The 21,245-nt window shown below is 42.4% G+C and overlaps 1 protein-coding gene and 3 non-coding genes across 4 annotated transcripts; 1 reads left to right on the top strand and 3 right to left on the bottom strand.

Moving 5' to 3' along the window:
• Positions 1-520: 520 nt before the first annotated feature.
• Positions 521-1,218, bottom strand: LOC141688790 (putative mitochondrial protein ymf1). The gene has a single exon (XM_074492904.1). It carries the CDS (start codon positions 1,034-1,036, stop codon positions 521-523), a length of 516 nt encoding a protein of 171 aa, XP_074349005.1. The 5' UTR covers positions 1,037-1,218.
• Positions 1,219-6,563: 5,345 nt separating this feature from the next.
• Positions 6,564-6,635, top strand: TRNAE-UUC (transfer RNA glutamic acid (anticodon UUC)). The gene has a single exon. It is a non-coding gene; the product is annotated as a tRNA-Glu (tRNA).
• A 7,781-nt stretch (positions 6,636-14,416) lies between these two features.
• LOC141694854 (small nucleolar RNA R71) lies at positions 14,417-14,523 on the bottom strand. Its single transcript, XR_012564136.1, has one exon. It is a non-coding gene; the product is annotated as a small nucleolar RNA R71 (small nucleolar RNA).
• Positions 14,524-17,214: 2,691 nt separating this feature from the next.
• On the bottom strand, positions 17,215-17,321 carry LOC141694833 (small nucleolar RNA R71). Its single transcript, XR_012564115.1, has one exon. It is a non-coding gene; the product is annotated as a small nucleolar RNA R71 (small nucleolar RNA).
• Between the last annotated feature and the right edge of the window lie 3,924 nt (positions 17,322-21,245).

A 21,245-nucleotide genomic window follows, 5' to 3' on the forward strand; every position in this document is an offset into this window, starting at 1 on the left:
CGCCAGCCGGTTGGGCCAAGAAAGGCATGGGACTTGTTGGGCATTAAGGGCGATCCATCGGCCCCTTTTGAAAGACTTCTTTGTCTATCTCTTCTCTATATGATATTTATTCTAGACTAGATGGGACCAGATCTATCACTCAAAAGCAACACAACCCTAAATGCGATCTCCCACGCCTGGCAATGATACCATTAGTGGTAAGGAGTGAGCATGTGGCAAATACCCAAACTTGTGCTTGACTAAGCCTCACCAATATGGAAGATAACTTGTTCTCCCATAGGAAGGCACTTGGGTTTCGACCAAGTCATCTCTCGCGGTAACAGTGATGAGTTGTTGAGCGAAAGACGTTAGGTGATAGTCACCATATAGAGATAGAGATGTTGTTAATACCTCTAAGAGAGTCTTGCCTCCCGTATTACTCCATAGAGCAGTGAGGAGCATGCTGTGGAACCAACCAAGATGTATGTCATCCGACCCGACCTCAGACTCCGACCTATTTTACTTTACTCTCTGGCCACAGTTATTTAGGTGGTATCCCGAGATTTAAGAGATTTAATTCCTCCCGGGAACACATGAAACAAAGATATGAACTAGGTAAATAGAAATTGAAAAGAGATGTTTCCAATTCATCAAAATGAGAAGTTTTTTCTACATCCATATGATCTACTAAAGTGAAAGTAGATCGGTATTGCCCATATAATAAAAGCAGATCTTGGTCCATGGAGTCCCAAGAAGGTAAGAACTCCAACCTGTCTGATGCTTCTTCGGCCAAATACGATATACAAGTGGGACCTGCACTATGAGCAAGATGTGCGAAAAACCGCTTCTTTTTTCCGGTTCCGAAACAACTTGGGCGAAATAGGGTTCTACCGGGAAACCATGGATTTTTGAGTTTTCGCCATTGGTTACTGGTTGAGCCGCTGGAATGGAATGAGATAAGAATCTCTGGAGATCTTTCCTCTCCACTTACTCGTAACAGGCTTTCCCTCTGCCAGAAGAATTGTGTGAAATAAGTAAATTTATCCAGTTGAGGCATCTTTCTTTCGAACAAAGTATTCCCTCCAGACAGAAAGAGAGTCCTTCCTGTACGAGTAGTGAAGAAGTCTAGAGAACTTTTATTGGTTTTTGACCAACGGAAAGCATGGGAGAAGGATGTACAAACGTTGGGTTTTCCAACGAACCTAAGCACCCTTTTTCTTTATCATTCGGAAGAGCTCTTTTTTTAATAAAAAATGCGGCATCTCTTCTCTTATGCAATTTATGACTCCGGCAGTAAGTTAGCCGGAATAAGAGGTTTCGGCGTATCGGGGCTGCTAGGCTACTTTCTTTATTCTCTTATGAGATTGAAAGTTTTTCGGTAATTAATTCATCTGCACACCGGTTATTCCACATCACCAGTCAAGGAAGAAGGGAAGGCTTATTCAATAGCTGCTGATTACGTCGTTCTTTCAAAAAGTATATTCTCTGAATTCCTATTCCTACTCCGCCTCCTTCTCTTTACACTCACTCTCGTCAAGGGAGAGGAAGATGAATATGAATAGTTAACCACTAGCTCCAGTCCCAGTACCCCATCTCTCATTCCCGGCATTCCTTCATCAAACCTTCTTGCAAAGATAAAGAAAGTACCAGATGAAATAGCAATTGTCCTTTCCTCCCCCCTTAGACCTATCCGAAAGAGGAAAGAAAAAAGATCCCCTCACGAGATGGGATGGCATGACCCTCTTTGGACGGTTCCTCCTTTACTTTAAGGATAGTACCTAGCAAGGCATATTAAAGGCACCAGCTCTTTCCCACAAACTGAGACTCTTCTTCTATGTCACTTCCGGTTCTCAAGCAGCAGATTCTGGGCATTCATTTGTAGCTGTTCCTATTTGTAGCTAATGCGCCGGTGTTCCTGCAGCCGGAGAAAGGTAACGGCGTCCCGTTTTAGTAACAGGCTTTACGGACAAGACAGGAGGAGAAAGCTCATCCTTGCCGATTGTAGTTTATGGCCTTCCTGGTAAATAAGAAGTGAAAGTAGCAAATGCAGCCAAGGGAGCTAATGAGCTCGTAGCTTGTATTCCTGTAGCTAAAGTTGCTCAAGTAGCCTCCTTAACAGAGTAGACCTCGTTTTCAGCTACTGTTGTGGAAAGGAGTTTAGAGAGAGAACCCGTTCTACAGCACATTCCTGTCTTATTCTTCTTGGTTGAGAATACGTGATTGGTCAAACAATGGCTTGTTATTGACTTCTTTGGGCGATGATAACCGCGTACATTACATAAAGTTGAATCCAACCTCCTTAGAAAGGAAGATGCCAATTTTACTAGTGCTTTCTCTCATTGCTGTGTCTGAAAAGGGATATGGAAATATCGATCTTATGTCCCTGTGTTTAAAAGATCTCGTATTTTCTCGGTTACTAGTGAATCCCTTCCTAAACAGAGAGGAAAAGGTAGCAGTTTTCGTCTTGCTACTTTTCAAACAGATCTGAACCGAGATCTCGAAAGTCGCTATTGCAGCTCGGAGCTCTTGCAGTTAAGGAGCTAAAGACCCTGTGGGCTTTCTAAAGAGAGGAGGAAGTTTACTTGCTATTGTAGTTAAGGAGCTAAGAAGCTCAAGTTACTTCGTAACCTGTTGTTTGTAGCTGTTGTACTTTCTTGTAGCTAAGAAGTTAAGGAGCTATTTCTTGTTCCTGCGGTTTCAAGGAGACAGGAGAAGCTATGTCCCATTGTAGTAGATAGCCCTCTCTTATAACTAAGGAGTTAAAGAGCTAGAGCAGCTGTTGTTAAAGCGGCTAGGAGCGAAAAAAACTCGACCAAAAGTATTAATCGGTAGATTCTTATGACCTAGGGGTTGCAAGTCAGCTGCTCACTCTCTCTTTCTTCGAATTAAATGTCTTAAGCAACATGTAGCAAAGATCTATTTTAGATTCAATGTGGGACCTGAAAATGAAAACAGAAGCTATAGTTGAACGATCTACTTTTCTATCCTGTGGGCCGGAAATAAAGAAGGTCTCTTCTTTATAGAATAGAAAGTAGCCTGGCCTGGTCTGTCTCTCAATCTCAGTCTGTCCAGCCAAGGACTTCCCTCTGTAAGAGTCGAGCTTTCCCCCCCATACACTACTTTTTAAGCATATGGGAGACCCAAAGCCATATCTACTGCCTACTCAATATCTCATCTCCCCTCTTTGGCTTATGATATAGAGCTGGTTTCTTTGATACTGCTCCTTTACCTTTCAATGAAAGCTCTAGGCAAGTGAGTATACCTATAAATGGGATACGAACGATCTATCTCAACTAGTTATGGTAGTTAGTGAATGCGGGAGACAAGCGTTAGCCCAAAAGCGTTAGCTTGTATCCGCGAATGAACGATAGAAGAAAGAGTGTATAGAATGCAATGTTGTTAGGTAGTTTCGGAAGCTCTTCCTGCAGAAGGAAGGTAGGAGGCATACCCGGGCCTTACCGAGGAAAGTGCTTGCTTTGTTAGATAGATGTGCGTTGCGTCTGAGGGTATTCGATATAAGAATCGTTTCATCTATGGCGACCATAGGAATTGAATTGATTCTCTCGGGAATGGATCTTAGCACCCTTGATTCTAAATTATAAGGAGCTATCCCTTGCCTTTGTAGATAGATACAAGGATTCGATGATATCGGAGGACCGGTTTCACGAAAGAAAAGCGTTTTATAGTTCTGTGTGACAGTGTTCTTTATACTTTTTTAAAACAACGGTTCAACGCTCATTGACAGGGTTCAAAGAAAGGGTGGGAAAGTCAGGAAGAAACAGATGTAGAAATAGAAACATCTTCCAAAACGAAGGGGACTAAACAGGAACAAGAGGGATCCACCGAAGAAGTAAGGAAATGAGTGGCAACATCTCGATCCTAGAAAGCAAAACTTTCGCCCGCTCAACACGTACTTCACCACACCTCTTGGCTTACGGGCAATCTACCTTTCAGTTACTTTGTACGAGACGGCAGCGGCTGGCTTACTTTCCTCTGCTCTTACTCCCGCGCTCGGGAAAAAAGGAGCTACTGACACTGACTACTCTCTGCTATCTTTTATATTACGCCATTAAGGAAGCAAACTCTTAGTATCGGATTGAGAGCTGTGGTTCGGGATCTCCTGCTACAAAAACTACTTCAGTCTAATGCGCCTACCCTGGGTCATGAGCTGCCTTAAGGCATGCCCTTACCCCTAATCCTAAGCCATTACTCCACCACGAACAGCGGAGCAAGCTCTCACTGGAAGGATCGGAACACACAACAGTAGCCCAGGCTTAGGGCGCATGATCTCATTGCAGGGCTTGGCCGCTCATGCTCATCTTGATAAGAAGACTAGACTCCGCTGGGGTGATAGCTATCTTAGGTTTAAGTTGTGTGCTTTCAGCAAGTAGGTGACGCGAATCTATGCTTTCTATGTTCAATCGGATACCAATTTAATTGCTTGGATGCGTTTGAAAGACTCGAGATTACTTGCAGAAAAAAGCTTTCGAGGGTTGTCTTGTGTCTCCGTAGCAAATGGTCCATTTTTTGATGGGCGAACGACGGGAATTGAACCCGCGCATGGTGGATTCATAATCCACTGCCTTGATCCACTTGACTACATCTGCCCCTACCCCCGCACAGGTTTAAGTCTTTATCTATGATCAGATCCTTTCTGAACTCCCGCTATCAAAGATAAGCTTTTTCCTATACTATAGTTGCAAGTCTATTGTTGTGTTTCGGAATTAGAGGAAACAAAGCTTCAACAAGTAGAAGCTTCTTGGCAAAGCTTCAAAGAGGTTGGGTTGTTCACTTCATTGATTTGACTTCACTTTACTTAAGATTAAAGAGAGGGGTCGGGCGGGCAGTGAAGGCTCATTTAGTACACAGCGAGCAAGCAGCAAGCACCTACTCCGATCAAAATGAAAAGCAGCAAGCAGAACTTGAAGAAGCGAGCCTCTATCAGAGAAAGCCGTTGCTCTAATGCCTCGTTACGTCGTATACTTCACTCGCTCGTTAGCACCCTTTCTTCAGCTGGCTTCGCCCTATCTATTCATCTCTTTTTTCAAATGGATATTTAGGGATCTCTCTTGTTCATAGATCTTGAAACCAGAGAAATATCCATTTCTCAATAGATCTTTCTATCGATAGAAAGATATAGATCTCTATATGTATATATCCCCATATCTAAATATGGAAGAATCCACACTGAAAGGGTGTAACCAACGGAAGGTTCTCACCCTGTCCACGACATTGTTCTCCGACGATGTCCCCTAGGCGAAAGGTAGTTTGTAGAGGAGCGGCTGTGAAACGGCGATTCCCCCCTTTCCATTGAAGTAGGGAGGGCCTCCTTCCCCACCATTTCGGCCTATTATTGATAGGGATTTTACCGATGCTGAAGGTAGCTTGCTTACCAAGCCACCCAGCTAGTCGCTAGAAAGAAGCGTGAAGCTGTCTACGAAGCTTTGCTTCTCCCCCTGTAGTCGTAATACTCGGCTCGTCGCTACTTTGATTCAAAACAAAAGGTAACCGGGGGTTCCCGACTTTATCCGGTTTCCGCAACCGTCACCATTTGTCATTCCGATTACTTCATCCATAAACCTTATTTTATTAAAAAAAAGAGCGGTACGCTCTAAAAAAGGTAAAGGATAAGCTTGCATTCTAGAAGCGGTAGCTTCCCGCCTCCTTCATTCCTACTGCCTCCGTCGGCGAGAAGTTCCCTTCCCTTTTTTAAAATGCCTGATTGGTCTGCTCAGCAAGCGTACAAAGTGGACCGCAGTTTGGCTGACCCTCTTCTTCTTATTCGGGTTGGGTTGACCCAGAAGTACAGTAAAAAGGAATGGAACCACTGGAGAGTCGTCTGAAGTTCACACACACTTTGGGCAAAGACGACTGACTTTAGAAGCGGAACACGAACCTATTTCCGCTATTCTGGGTTCTTATTGAGCGTAGCGAAATCATATGATAAAGACAGTGAAGTTTCTATGGTGTTCTGCCTTTGCGTAGTCTCGGTCCACAGTGGAAGGCTCCGCACCTGAGCCTCGTTAGACTCAGCGGAAGTGTAAGGTGTAAGTGAAGAGAATAGAAGAGATGAAGTCCGTCCCTTAGCCTAGTCTATATCCACAGCTGACGCAACTCCGTACCGACGTCTCACTACTACTTAATTTTAATTAATTATTAATTAACGACAAAACTATTTCATAACCTGAGCTTTCCTTAACCAGCTGACCTTACTTCGTAACCTTAGCCCCTTTCTTTCTAGTTCGACTAAGTGACTTCGTAACCTCAACGTACTTTTTTCTTACTGTAGCATAGGCCTTCGCCACTTCAAACGGGCGCTTCGCCCCCCCTGTTTTTTATTAGAAAGAACGGGGCCTTAATTATTCAGGGGGCATGAAAAAAAGGATCTGCGGGCTTTATGATTGGAGAAAGAGAGGGGGCGTGGTTGGTGTGTCACTGGGTCGGTGGGGGAACCCGTAGGAAGGGGGGACGACCCGCCGAATTCACATCAGAAATCGCCAACATGAACACAAACGAAATCTTTAATTGCGTATAGAAACAAAACGAACCACTTCTATTCTCGGAGCTGAGAGAATGGCTTTTTGGTCCCTTTCGTCCAGTGGTTAGGACATCGTCTTTTCATGTCGAAGACACGGGTTCGATTCCCGTAAGGGATAGGTACTCATTCCCGGCCGCTTTCAGTTAGTGTTCATTGCTGAGTGATCGCCTGCTATCTGGCTTGAAAGGGTGGTCCGGAAGCTTCCTCTCTCCCAGCAAGCAAGACGAGATCACCACTTCTCTCAGTAATGGACTTCCTTGAATTATTCCTTAGCCTTAGATGTCCTTTCATAGATTCTCGAACCTCCGACAGACAGAATCTCCATGCATGTGTTCTTTCTCTCCTCCCCTCGGCCATACATCTCTTTTGTTACCCCCTTTTTCCTTTTTTGTTAGGCATTGAACCCCACCTTAGGTGCTGAGTGCTGTTCTCCCCTCCCTAAGACCTAAAAAGAGTTCCGTCTATGGAGCCTAAAGCTTCAACCATGGCAGTAAGTAGTAAGCTGGCACCTAGTCTCTCGCCCAGCCTTCGCCTTCTTCAGTGGCCAAGTTGAAGCGTTCAACGGTTCTTCGGCCTACCACCTCAAGGTTGAGCTTGTTTAATTGAAGCTAATGCTATGTTGCTGCCCTTCCCTTGTTCAAGATAAAGCAAGGACTTTCTTTTAGCTACCGGACCAAACAAAAGAAAGAGATTAGCCTCTTGATACTTTAGGGACCTATCTTTACTGGGTTTTTCGACATGAGGTACTAGAGAAAGAGAAAAAGAGCACGAGATAGATGAGATTGACTAGTTGGCTATCGGCAACTTACGGGCTCATCACTCCTCTCTGCTACCTCATGTTACCGGATGCCTAGCTCTAGAGATATCCTGATCTTACTACCAAAGGACTTAACAGACCGACTCTTTTCCTACTTATTTTCTTTATCATTCTTTTTTAGAAAAAAAAAAAGAAATCGCCTTTCTTTGATCTAATCTATTAGTGCGTTCTTTTATCTTAGCGTTAGTTGGTATGCTTCTCAGAGTACAATCTTTTTCGATCTTAGAGGGACTAGGGGCAACTTCTGCTATCTTTTCTTCCATTTTTAGTAAAGAATTCCATGCTCATACAGTTGAATCAATAAGGAGATGCAGCTGGTGAAATGGATCAAAGAAGAACGGGAGGCCTCCTCTCCAAGCTCTGCTCCGATCCGATCTACCACGGCTCCTTTTATACTAGGGCTTAACGGCGCCTAGCCTATGGAGCGTCAACCCGATCCTAGGGGTTGACCAGTTCTTCTCTTTTAACTAAGACCCTTTTTATTGTTATTGAAATATTGAAAGAAAAGTGCCCTAGAAGGAGCTCCGGAGCCTGAGGTTTTATCGACTTCTTTATTCTATTATGGCAGAGAGTTTTAGAAGATTCACCATCTTAGCAAGGATTGTCCTCATTATCCAGGACAGATTAACCAAGGAGTTCTGTGTAGGAGCATACCTGTGTAAGGCGGAGAACTGTTGTTCATTGGAGTGCCGGAGTGCGGGGGTTGTTAACCGAAGTTTGGGTGATCGCCTTCGCTGCCTTGTTGGTAATCATATTGCTAACTGGTACCAAGTCCTTCCTATGGCGGAATTCGCTTATAATAGTTCAGTAAGTCGAACTATAGGTCGCAGCCCCTGTTCCCTTTCCAGATTTTGACCTCTTTCTGAAGGAAGAAGGGACAGCCCTAACACTTTCCTTCAGATGGAGGAACAACATACTTATATCGAGAAGGCAGACCATATTTCAGATTTATGGGGCTTTCTTATCTGGAAAGATCTGGATTTTATCACATCTGTACTATGTTCTGTAAGGCAGTGAGTCGTTATTCTTATGTGTTTGTTGTTCGTCCTTCACGCACAGTTCCGGTATATTGCTATATGAACCTGCTGATGTATTGTAGCCTGCTACAAATTTCTTTTTGGTACCGGCATGCCGATAATTGCTTTGGCTTTTGCAGGTCGACTTCGATTTATCTTCTGCTGACAATGAACCCGAGTAGCTTACCTGACGAAGCACCAAACCTCCTCCCGGCTTTCTACGCTTTTGCAGATGAAGACGAAAAGAAAGAGAATAGCAGGCAGTGCACCTTTGCCTTCGGTCAGCATACTCCAAGGTGAGTAACAAATAGTTATTCCCAACCTCCATTATTATAGCTTTGAAGCCTATAGCTCTAGTACCAGTACCAGACCGGTTTTCTAAGTGGGATATTTTGAGTAGAATAGCCCTATAGAGCCTATTTTGCTGGGAGCGGAAGTAGGGGTTGTTGCACAGTTCTTGTGATTGCGCTTCCCCCCATGATGGGATTTCCCTGGCTAGTCTAGATGTTCCTGCTCTTTCGATTGCGGATTCGAGAACAACTGATGCCATACTTCCACTAATTCCGTCTATTCGACACCGACACAGGCTAAAAAAGGAACCTAATGCCTCAGATGTCAAAGAAATGGATGCTTCCTGCTTTCAGTAAAGTGAGGCACTACAGGTATTGGATTCCGCTTGAACTAATGAACCAGGAGTTGTTCCCAGTGAAAAGGAATTTAAAGAATTGAACTAAAAAAGCAGAATCAATAGGGGGCCATCCCCATACCATAGGAAGTTGCTTCTTGGAATGCCGTCGTTCAAGCACAGGCTGACCACTGATTCAATCTTCAAACCAAAAGCCAGATCTTGCTACTATAAAGCCGAAGGAGCACACAAAGCAAATGAAGGGACTCACCAAGCAACAACTACGTTGTTTGTGTAGGCGGAATCGAGTTTCAAATCATAAGATGACGAAGTGACTGCACCAACGAATCAAGCTGAACACATCTTTGATCCAGTCTACGAACTGAAAGCTAAATCTTGCAAAACAAGCACGCAACGCCCGGATCTGCAAGAATGGCTATGTAGGTAAGGGAATCAGCACTATGATCGCTTTGAGTTCTGCTCGAAGTTTGTATGCTTACGTACGACTTGCTATTCGGCTGTAGATCGGGTTCTGGGGTCTTCCCTCAAACTCCCCGAGTGGTATTTCGTAATGTAAAGCTAGTCTAAAGTAAATGGCTATTTAGAAGCTGGAAAGTATGATATTCCAATGTGGATGAGCCAAAGAAGGGTGCTCGGCTAAAAGCTTCAAAGAAAGAAGCTCGGCTAAGCAGCAGAGGGGGTTCCAACATCAGAAAGAGAATCAAAATCTAGTTCGGAATCAGAAATGCGGTAACCCTCAATCGGGGAATCACCTGAGATATAATCACCTCGATCGACTAAGACAGAAGAAAGAGGGCTTCTTGCTTTAACCAGTCCTGGAAAGACTAGACGGATAGTAGGGTAAGACTGGGTAACTCATAACGAGTAGCCAGGGCATTTTATAACTAGTGAGGAAAGATCGAATATTGGCTTCGGAAACGAGCTTGCTCGCTCAAAAGAATTGGGAGCGGGTTTAATAACAGAGAGAAGCTTTACAAAGTGGGTAGGTTCCTAGCTCAACAGAGGAAGGATCAAAAACATAAGATATAGTTCCCAAGGCTTTACTTAAAGGTTTTTGAGGTACTTACTCAAGTATGGGAGGGAAGATGACTCTATACAAACTAAGACGGAGAGGGGATACCCCCCCAATACCTCAGGGAGGGGGGGAAGATGTTAAGTTGCCAGTTTCGATCGAAGGAATAGGGGACAGGGTGCTCGACCAACTAATCAGTATTGGGGAGAACTAAGATAGCTATTCACTAAAGGTAGATTACTTTCAAGCTACTCGGCTAACTAGGGTCGGAGTGGAATGAAGACTCTCCTCTCAGAGTTTCACTGTGAACTGACTTACCCCTGGACTTCTTTCTTTCCCTCACATTTACCTCACATCAAGGAGAGCATTCTTCAAGACATTCGAGAAGCATCAAGGATTCTTTGTTCTTTGGAAGGGAATCCACTTATCCTCCTGCCGAAGACTGAAGAGTAAACCCTTGCATTCTAAGGATGAACAAGGTTAGTAATAGGCTCGACTGCAAGGAGAGAAGGAAGCAGCTTGACTTGAACGACTATCAGGGCACCTACTGAACTAGATGCAACTCAAAAGAAAGGCTGCACATAAAAAGAAAAGGGGAGATGGTGTCCCAGGTAATGACATGGATATGGTAAGTCAGAATGGCCAGGATGGTAAGGCGCGGCATTCCCCCACACCTAGTGGGGGAATTTGCTCGCTAAAATAACTGTAGCTGCTCTGCCGTACCGACTGGTTATTTATCATCTTTTATGAGTGAAACAACGAGCTCTATGACTATTTGTATTGTATTTTAGCCGAAGGCCTTTTGACTATTATAGTCTCTCGCCTGGACTCTTCTCACGAATTGGATTCGAACCAATATGCTCCTTTCGGCGCGACTTCTCCGTTTAGTCGATCGTGAGTGGGTCTGTCGTCCTCCTCATTATAGTCCTCCTAGAATCAATAGCATTTCGTCGGAATACATCCTGTCTTTTCACCTTAGTAGTCCTATGCATAGTCAGTACTATAGCCCCAATCATGGCTACTAATAAAATCAGACTAGGAACCAAAAACCAGACGGAATAGTAAGTATAATTAAATTGCCCAATGTTTCCAAATTAGTCCAACTTCGTACCTTTCCGGCATAAACCATATATCTCAGAGAGGTCGTATTTCTTTGGGTTGGTAGTAATGGAATGCTTTTATTATCTAAAATGAAGAACATTTCCCACCAAAAGATCAGTCCAATAATACCACTCACTGGTAAATAGCGCAATACTTCTTCGTGAATCTCCGCTATTTGAATATGGAACATCATAACAACGAATAGGAATGAAACGGCTATAGCTCCTATATAAACTAATGGGAAGATTATAGCGAAAAAGTCGAGACCTAACAAAAGAAGTAAACCTGAAGTGTTGCGAAAGACTGGGATGGAAAACGAAACGGAATGTACCGGATTTTTAGCACGTACAACCATCAAAGCAGAGACCAAAGCAAGGCTCGACAAAACTGAAAGTGTCATAGTACGTCGTCCTTCCCTGAAATGGAACTTTCACGCTGGAGCATGAAAGTCAATCTATTACGACCAGCGCGGTTGTTCGTATTTTATTTGATTCTTCCAGGCCAAGTCCTTCAAGCACTCACTCAGTTACTTACGAATTCTCAACAAAGACCCTCACCCAAAAACCGAAGCTTCTTTGGCAAGCAAGTAGACCTTTCTCTGAGCCGGGGTAGCAAAGCTCTTCGTATCATTGGCAGGTCTCATAGGCTATCCGTTTATCTTTCAGAAGAGCGCCTATATTTGAGCTAAGTACATTATACTTGTACTTATACTCTGAAGGCGCCTCGTCTAAGAAAGAGAGGTCATCTCTTAGAATTTGATGAAATTGTTTCAGGTTGGTAAGACCATGATCGGGATTCTCTAAGCCGTAGTCTAAGAAAACTTCTTTTCTGAAATTGAAGGCATCATAGGGTTTTTCTAGGTTCAGGGGCGAATCGCTAAAGGTCGAAGTCAACGGCATTTTAAAATCAGACTGAACCCGCCCATCTCATCTGGAAGAAAGAGTTGATACTGGGTCAACTATGGCAGTGACTGAGGGGGACTTGTTCTGTGATAAACAAATGACTCCAAACAAGAACCTCAGGGCGGCCAATCCTAAGATAAGAAAAAGGGGTGAACCTGAGAAGAGCAGTAAGAGTAAGCGTTCAGGTGCTGGTGCTATGACCTTAATTAAAGTTAAAGTAAAGGTGGAAGATCCTCTCCTGGTTCTAACCACCCTGAATGAAGAGTGGGCGAACAAAAGGAAGAACATATCAGAAATGTTTAATTATAAGAAAGAGGGGGGAGAGGGAACAAGCTCTTCGAAACGGATACCTATCTCTTTGAATCAAACCTTTACAGGATGCTCGCTTCCATTTAGTGCCATGTTTTGTTACCTGACCACTGTTCTTCTGACCTCAAAGGAAAAGAAGCATACTTGAAGGGCCCATAGAGAATAGCCCCTACGGACACCATCTATCAATCGTTCCATCTCTGTTTTCCCCAAAAGGAAGAATCTTTCTTTTCCATTTTCTATAGATCGGCATTATGTACTATACTACAGTAAGATAGAAAGCTGGCCGAAGACCCTTTTCTTGTAGGAGCTGCATGGATGACTGGAAAGCGGTAAGGTAAAGAAGACCTTTGCCACCTGAGAGCCCGCAATTAGATTCTTTTATTTAGAGTAGGATTCCCGATTCAACTCCGAAAAAGATGCGACTTCCCATCCTGGGCTTTATCCGCTCGCTGAGCACAACAGAATACAGAGGAATGCATTTATTTCATTGAAAATTGGAATTCAAGATAGCCTTGCTGCAGCCGGAGGCCTTTTACTAAAACGAGAAAAGAAAGACCAAGGGGCGTAAAGCCAAGCCTCGGCTAAGACCTCAGGATGAGATATTCTGAGGTTTAGTGAGGGGATATTCTTTTGCCAGGAGATATGTACAAGCAGTTGATCTACCTGACTCCGCGATCCCTGAGGGGAGGTTGAGCAAAGCCTAATGATCCGAACCCTTTTACAAAAGCGGAAGGATCAATTAGTGAACTAGAGAGTGGAGTATGAAAGTGATGTCTTAAGAAGCCTTCTGTCTAGCTCTGCACACCAGAAAGAGGTGGCTGCTTTATTAAATAAATAAAATCTTTAGTTATCAGTTAAGATCTAGTAAGATAAGGGGAATTGCTTTAACCAGTCCCGCAAGTCAGGAAGCACTGGCTTAGCCCATTCACTCCTAAACTATAGAAAGTTGGACATTCGATCACAGAATCCATTGACAGCTGCCCAATACGTGTTTATCAACCACCCATGCACGCGGGGGCTCTCCATTTAGGTAGCTTCCCGGATCTCCCGCAATAATGTCTCTAAATTGCATGATACCATGAAAATAGGCTTGATTTTATTTTAGAGAAGCCGTTAATACTCGAGAGAGGTTATTCATATTTTATAGGGCGCATCTTTCCTCTTGAGTAGTATATGATTGATTGGGGTGAGAAATCATAATTGCATTGATTCATACTAGTGGGGATACTTAACTCTGGATGTTTTTAGTTATTTGATTAATACAACGTATTTGCTTTAGTATAATTTGAGTTAATCAATCTCTCATTTTTTATTGTGTTACTTGCTTAGTTAAATCGAGTCAAGAATTACTAGTGATTTATACCTTTTTTTATGTGGGATCGACTCTGAGTTACCCTACTACATAGTTAAAAGGATTTGTTAGATATTATTATTTGATAGGCACGTGACAGCCTTGTCAAATTTTTGGCACCGCTGCCGGGAACAAAGCGGTATTAGATTAGTAAATTTTTGAGTTAGTTTAGCTAAGTCTTTTAGTTGTGTGCTTCGGCTATTATTCCATTGTTATTTAGTATTGGTTTCTAGTTTTCTTATTACATGCAAACCCGAAGTTTAGGTACAGAAAATTTGATTGCTTTTGATTCTGAAATTGAAGCTACAGCAAGAAGACAAACGGGTGCACGAATTTAAAATAATAAGATAAGAAAGTTACGGGTGAACCAACTAAATCTCTCAATGAGTAGGGTATGCCATTGCCAGATACTAAGGACGTACTCTCCAGTATTCTCAGACCAACATTCATGGCTACCCACTTTGAAATTAAGCCTCAATTCATCCAATTTGTCTCCAATGATTCTTTCGCAGGATTGTCCACTGAAAATCCTGTTGATCATCTTGAGAGTTTTCTGCAGAAGTGTGATACGATAAAGTTGACTAATGTTAGTGATGATGCGATAAAGTTGCGATTATTTCCATTCTCTCTTCGAGAAGCAGCAAAATATTGGTTGAAGGATGAAGTGCCAAACAAGTTCATTACTTGGGATGGTTTTGCAAAGGCCTTTCTACTCAAATTTTTCAGTCAGAAGAAGACTGCAAAGCTCAGGAACGACATATCTAACTTTCATCAAGATGATGAGGAGTCTCTTCATGATATGTGGAAAAGATATAAAAGGCTTTAGAGACAATGTCCTCACCATGATATTCCTTATTGGTTGTTGATCCAGACATTCTACAATGGATTAACACAAGAATTCCGAATTTTTATTGATGCTGCTTCTGGTAGATCTATTATGAAGAAGAACACTGAAGATGCGAAAGCTTTGTTAGATGATATGACGTCCAATAACTATCCATACAGTGACAGAAATCATCCTAAGAAGGGAGGTAAGTATGATGTTGATGCTCTAACCATGCTGAATACTACTATGCAGGAAATGATTAAGAAGATTGAGCAATTGGATTCTAGAACTTCATCTACAGTTGCCTCATGCGGGGTTTGTGGTGTAGTTGGACACACTCAAAATATTTGTCAGTGATTAGCAATGGAACAAGCAAATGTCCTTTATAACCAAAATCAAAGGCAATAGTATAATCCTTATTCTAACACGTATAATCCAGGTTGGAGAGATCATCCTAATTTCTCCTACAGAAATACTCAGGCTCAATCTCAACTTCCACCAACTCAGCCACAAAAATCCAACTTGGAAAATCTTTTGGAAGGATTTATCTCTACACAGTTGAAGAAGAATGAAGAATTTGATGTAAGTATCAATGAGATGAAGGCTGATAAGTGGCATTTTATACCACTTAGAACATCTTATAATAGCTTAAATTGGTGTCTTGAAATCAAGTATTTTGTGTATTTGATGCGTTTTTTTAGTGTTTATGCATTTCAGGGTATTAGTTGCATTTCGGGATAGAATTCATCAATAATAAGCCTTGGCATGTGTTTAGCATTGCAAGTGGGAAGATAGGAGCAGATTGCAACGAAGAAACGGAGCAAAACAGATCATTTTTCCAGAAAGGGTCTGAGCGCCCGCTCAGCTCTGCTGAGCGGCCGCGCAGGAAGCTGAACGCCCGCTCAGCGATGCTGAGCGGCCGCGGAGGGTCGTAAATTCAGAATAATTATTTTAGACTCCTATTTCTGTTTGGATTCCAACTTCTGAGCTATCTGGGTTTTATGGGACTCCTATATAAGTAGATTTCAGAGACTTTTCATGAAGGTTAGATTGTTGTATTAATCGAAGAGCGAAGGAGATAAGGAAGAAGACCGTTTTAGCATACCGCAACGAAGAGGATGCATATTTTCTTGTGATTCTTTATTTTGTTGTAAAGTTGGATGCTAGTTTTCTTTGCTTTGAACCTATTTACTCTTGTGACGTACTCTGGTTTAATATAATTAGTTTAGTTATTATTTTCTTGTGTTTATTTATCATGTTTTCATATGAACCCATGATGACGATGAGTGCTAACATGGGCTAATCGTGATCATGGGGTCATAACGGATTTATTATGGAATTCTTTAGTTAGTTATTTAATACCTTAGTGTGTGATGATTGTATGATATCTAGTATTGGTTGTGCTTATTCGTCTTATGTGCGTTGCGAACATATAAGATAGGGTGTTAATCTCTTGTGAAGCGACGGTGGATCTTAAGATTTAGAACTTGCCATGCTAGCATAGGTTCCTGTACGAGTATGCATGATTAGTGGGTAACTCTAACCGTTTTATTCGCCCTGTGTAATCAAAAGGAATAACTTGTTCTTAAATCGTTATGTTGTCAATTTCTGTAGACATATAGGGACTCAACATAATTGATGCCTATTCAACTTCTATCTTAATTGTGGATGATTGGTAGAGTGGTATTAGTACAATGAAAGTTGGCTTTTATCAGTTTCGTGTTATTTGATTAATAGCATCACTGTTGCATGCTAAGGGTAATAATAATGGCTATTAAAGGAAGTAGTAATGAAGTTGTGATCTCATGAATGTTTTAATATTGTTAATTCTAAGTGTTAATTAAGTGCTTAATTCTAGTAGTTAATTGTAGTAATAATTAGTTAATCAAATCTAAGTGTTATTTCTTAATATTGAGAAGTAATCATACATTGGTGAGTGAGTTTAATTGAACATAATTAGTCTGAGTCTCTGTGGGAACGAACTAAAAAGTATTCTATATTACTTGCGAACGCGTATACTTGCGTGTATTATTAGCGCGTGATTTCGCCCTAAGTTTTTGGCGCCGCTGCCGGGGACTCGACGTATTTGTTTAGTTTATGTACTTACCATCATTGGTCATTAGGACTCAGTGATTAAGACATGTTACTTATTGTTTCCGGTTATGTTTCAGGTACTTTAGTGAGCGTTTATGCAAACTCGTTCTCGTACTCGCAAGAGGACTTTAGATACAGCTGAGGAGACAGACGAAGTTCTTGCTATTCCGGAGATGATAGAATTTGAAGATTCGGATTCAGGAAGTGAGCAGAAAGAGCCAGTAATCATGGGTGATCGTATTGTTCCGGCAGATCCAGCTCTTATGGACTTTTCTCGGCCTAAAATTGATGACATTCAGTCAAGCATTCTTCATCCGGCTATTCAGGCTAACACCTTTGAAATCAAGCCGGGCACTATTCAGATGGTGCAGAATTCTGTTTCTTTTGGAGGTGCTGTGACTGCAGACCCCAACATGCATATAAGGAATTTTGTCGAGATCTGCAGTACTTTCAAATATAATGGTGTGACTGATGAGGCTATCAAACAGAGGCTTTTCCCATTCTCTATGAGGGATAAAGCTAAGGACTGGTTACATTCTGAACCAGTTGGGTCCATCACTACTTGGCAAGATCTTGCGCAAAAGTTTCTGGTGAAGTTTTATCCAATGACAAAGACTGCTGCTATGAGGAGTGCTCTTACTCAGTTTGCGCAGCAACCTACAGAATCTATGTGTGAAGCTTGGGAGCGCTACAAGGAGATGTCGAGAAAGTGTCCACATCATGGAATGCCCGATTGGATGGTGACCACTGGTTTCTATAATGGTTTGGGGGCCCAATCTCGGCCCATGCTCGATGCAGCAGCTAGAGGCGCCTTGTGGGCTAAAAGCTATACTGAGGCTTATAATCTTATTGAGACTATGGCTGCAAATGAGCATCAAAACCCAACTCAAAAGATGATGCCTGGGAAGGTAGCAGGTATTCTGGAAGTCGATGGAGCCACCGCTATTGCAGCACAGCTCCAAGCGGTCGATTCTCTAGCCACCTATGGAGTCAATCAAATAGCTATGGTCTGTGAGCTTTGTGCAAGTTCTCATGCTACGGATCAGTGTTCTCTTGTTAACGAATTTGTTCAGTATATGAACAATTATCAGTGAAAACAGCAGCCTGTGCCAGCTACTTATCATCCTAACAACGAAAATCATCCAAATTTTAGCTGGGGTAATAATCAGAATGCTATTCAGCAACCATATCAGCAAGGCGTAAGTAAACAGTTCAATCCACCTGGATTCCAGCAACCACAGCAGTATGCTCAAAGGCAATCATATCCTCAACAGGGAGGTGCGGCTGCACCCACTAGTGCTAATTTTGAGGAACTTAAGCTGTTGTGCAAGAGTCAGGCAGTGTCGATCAAGACCTTGGAAAATCAAATTGGTCAAATAGCCAATGCAGTGTCAATCGTCAACCTGGCACACTTTCCAATGATACTGAAGTGCCAGGCAGGAAGGAAGCTAAAGAGCAAGTCAAGGCTATTACCTTAAGGTCTGGAAAAGTCGCTGATGCTGAAAAAGAAAAAGAAGGAGAAGCTGAAGTTGGTAATGAAGAAGCTAAGAAAAAGGAGAAAGCGGCGGAACCAAGGAAGACTACTATTGAACACACTCTGCCTGAGGGTAATATAGGGGAGAAATAGCTCTATCCTCCACCACCTTTCCCTAAGAGATTGCAACAATAAAAGCTGGATAAGCAGTTCGGTAAGTTTCTGGAGGTGTTCAAGAAACTTCACATCAATATACCTTTCGCTGAGGCTCTGGAGCAAATGCCTAGTTATGTGAGGTTTATAAAGAGTATTCTTTCAAGGAAGGTGAAACTGGATGACCTTGAGACCGTTGCTCTAGCGGAAGAATGCAGTGTTGTGCTACAGCAAAAGTTACCTCGAAAGCTTAAAGATCCAGGTAGCTTCACCATTCCTTGCACCATTGGCAAGTTGTCTTTTGATAAGTGCCTTTGTGATTTGGGAGCAAGCATCAATCTGATGCCGTTGTCGATCTTTAAAAAGTTGGATTTGCCTGATCCAAAGCCCACCTACATGTCTCTACAATTGGCTGATCGTTCTATTACTTACCCAAGAGGCATAGTGGAGGATGTGCTAGTCAAGGTGGATAAGCTCTTCTTTCCTGCATACTTTGTTATTCTGGATTTTGAGGAAGATAAGAAGATTCCCATAATATTGGGAAGACCTTTCTTGGCTATAGACCGTACCTTGATAGATGTGTAGACAGGTGAACTTACTATACGGGTGCAGGATAATGATGTGACATTCAATGTATTCAAAGCAATGAAATTCCATACAGAAGATGAGGAGTGCTTAAAAGTGGATTTGATTGATTTTGCGGTTACTTCAGAACTCGATCATATGCTAATGTTTGATGCATTAGAGAAGGCCTTAGTGGGGGATTTTGATAGTGATGATGAGGATGGCAATGAGCAACTACAATATCTTAATGCTTCTCCCTGGAGGCGAAAGATAGACATGCCGTTTGAATCTCTAGGTGCTTTTGACCTCAAAAATGCTGAGGGAAAGCTCAAACCATCAATTGAGGAAGCACCCACCCTGGAGCTTAAGCCATTGCCTGCACACTTGAGGTATGCTTTTTTAGGTGATGCATCTACTTTACCTGTTATTATTGCATCTGACCTTTCAGGTAGTGAGGAGGATAAGCTCTTAAGGATCTTGAGAGAATTCAAATCGGCTATTGGATGGACCATCGCAGACATCAAAGGGATCAGCCCTTCATATTGCATGCATAATATTCTGCTAGAGGAGGGTAGTAAGCCGACTATTGAGCAACAGCGCAGACTTAATCCTACCATGAAAGAGGTGGTGAAGAAAGAAATTCTGAAGTGGCTGGATGCAGGAATCATTTATTCTATTTCTGACAGTTCTTGGGTGAGCCCCGTGCAATGTGTACCTAAGAAAGGAGGTATCATTATGGTAGCAAATGAAAAGAACGAGCTCATCCCCACTCGAACAGTCACAGGATGGAGAGTATGCATGGATTACAGAAAGTTGAACAAGGCCACAAGGAATGATCACTTCCCGCTTCCGTTTATTGATCAGATGCTTGACAGGTTGGCTGGTCATGAGTATTATTGTCTTCTAGATGGCTACTCAGGGTATAATCAGATTTGTATTGCACCAGAGGATCAAGAAAAGACTACCTTCACTTGTCCATTTGGCACGTTTGCTTTTCACAGAGTTTCGTTTGGGTTATGTGGCGTACCAGCCACTTTTCAGAGATGTATGATGGCTATATTCTCTGACATGATTGGAAATAATGTCGAGGTGTTCATGGATGACTTCTCCGTCTTTGGACATTCGTATGATGAATGTTTGAATAATCTTCGTGCAGTACTCAAAAGGTGTGTGGAAACTAATTTGGTGCTCAATTGGGAAAAATGTCATTTTATGGTGCGTGAAGGCATTATTCTTGGGCATAAGGTCTCTAGCAAGGGTCTTGAGGTGGACAAAGCCAAGGTGAGAGTCATTGAAAATCTCCCACCACCTATTTCTGTTAAAGGAATCCGTAGTTTTCTTGGTCATGCAGGTTTTTATCGGCGTTTCATCAAGGACTTTTCGAAGATATCTAATCCGCTGTGCAACTTACTTGAGAAGGATGTGCCTTTCAAATTTGATGATGAATTCTTGACGGCATTCGAGACTCTTAAGAAGAGTTTGATCACTGCACCAGTTATTACAGCACCTGATTAGAAAGAGCCTTTTGAGATGATGTGTGATGCGAGTGATTATGCGGTGGGCGCGGTTCTTGGGCAGCGCAAGAATAATCTCTTTCATGTGGTCTACTATTCTAGCAAGACTTTAAATGGGGCCCAAATGAACTACACCACTACTGAGAAGGAGCTCTTGGCTATAGTCTTTAGTTTCGAAAAATTTCGATCTTATCTGCTTGGGATAAAAGTGATAGTATTCACTGATCATGCTGCCATTCACTATTTGGTTTCCAAGAAAGATTCGAAGCCGAGACTGATTCGGTGCTCTTGCTACAGGAATTTGAGTTAGAGATCAAAGATCGAAAAGGTACTGAGAATCAAGTAGCTAACCATCTCTCTAGATTGGAGAATCCCCAGTCTACTTCACATGATAAGACATTGATCAACGAATCTTTTCCGGATGAGCAGTTGTTCGCAGTTCAGGAGGAAGAGCCATGGTTCACAGATATTGTGAATTATCTTGTCAGCAATATAATGCCTCCTAATTTGACCACAGCTCAAAAGAAGAAGTTTCTGCATGAGGTGAAGTGGTATATGTGGGATGAAGCATATTTGTTCAGACAGGGAGCTGATCGGATCATCAGGAGATGTATCCCATTCTGTGAGACGGAGGGGATACTACAAGACTGCCACTCCACAGTTTATGGTGGACATTATGGTGGTGAGAAGATGGCAGCTCGTATTCTGTAAACAGGTTTTTTCTGGCCTACTTTGTTTAAGGATGCTCATCAGTTTATTTTAAGGTGTGATTGTTGCCAAAGAGTGGGAAATCTTACGAGAAAGGATGAGATGCCGTTAAATGTTATGATTGAAGTCGAGGTCTTTGATGTTTGGGGAATCGATTTCATGGGGCCTTTTGTCTCATCCTGCAACAATCAGTATATCTTGCTGGCAGTCGATTATGTCTCAAAATGGGTAGAAGTCA

Source organism: Apium graveolens, chromosome 10, assembly GCF_009905375.1.
Source record: "Apium graveolens cultivar Ventura chromosome 10, ASM990537v1, whole genome shotgun sequence".
In the NCBI taxonomy this organism is placed as follows: domain Eukaryota; kingdom Viridiplantae; phylum Streptophyta; class Magnoliopsida; order Apiales; family Apiaceae; genus Apium; species Apium graveolens.

Bases quoted from the DNA above. Each gene is read 5' to 3' on its own strand.
- LOC141688790 (XM_074492904.1), bottom strand. From the start codon at position 1,036: ATGCCTCAACTGGATAAATTTACTTATTTCACACAATTCTTCTGGCAG.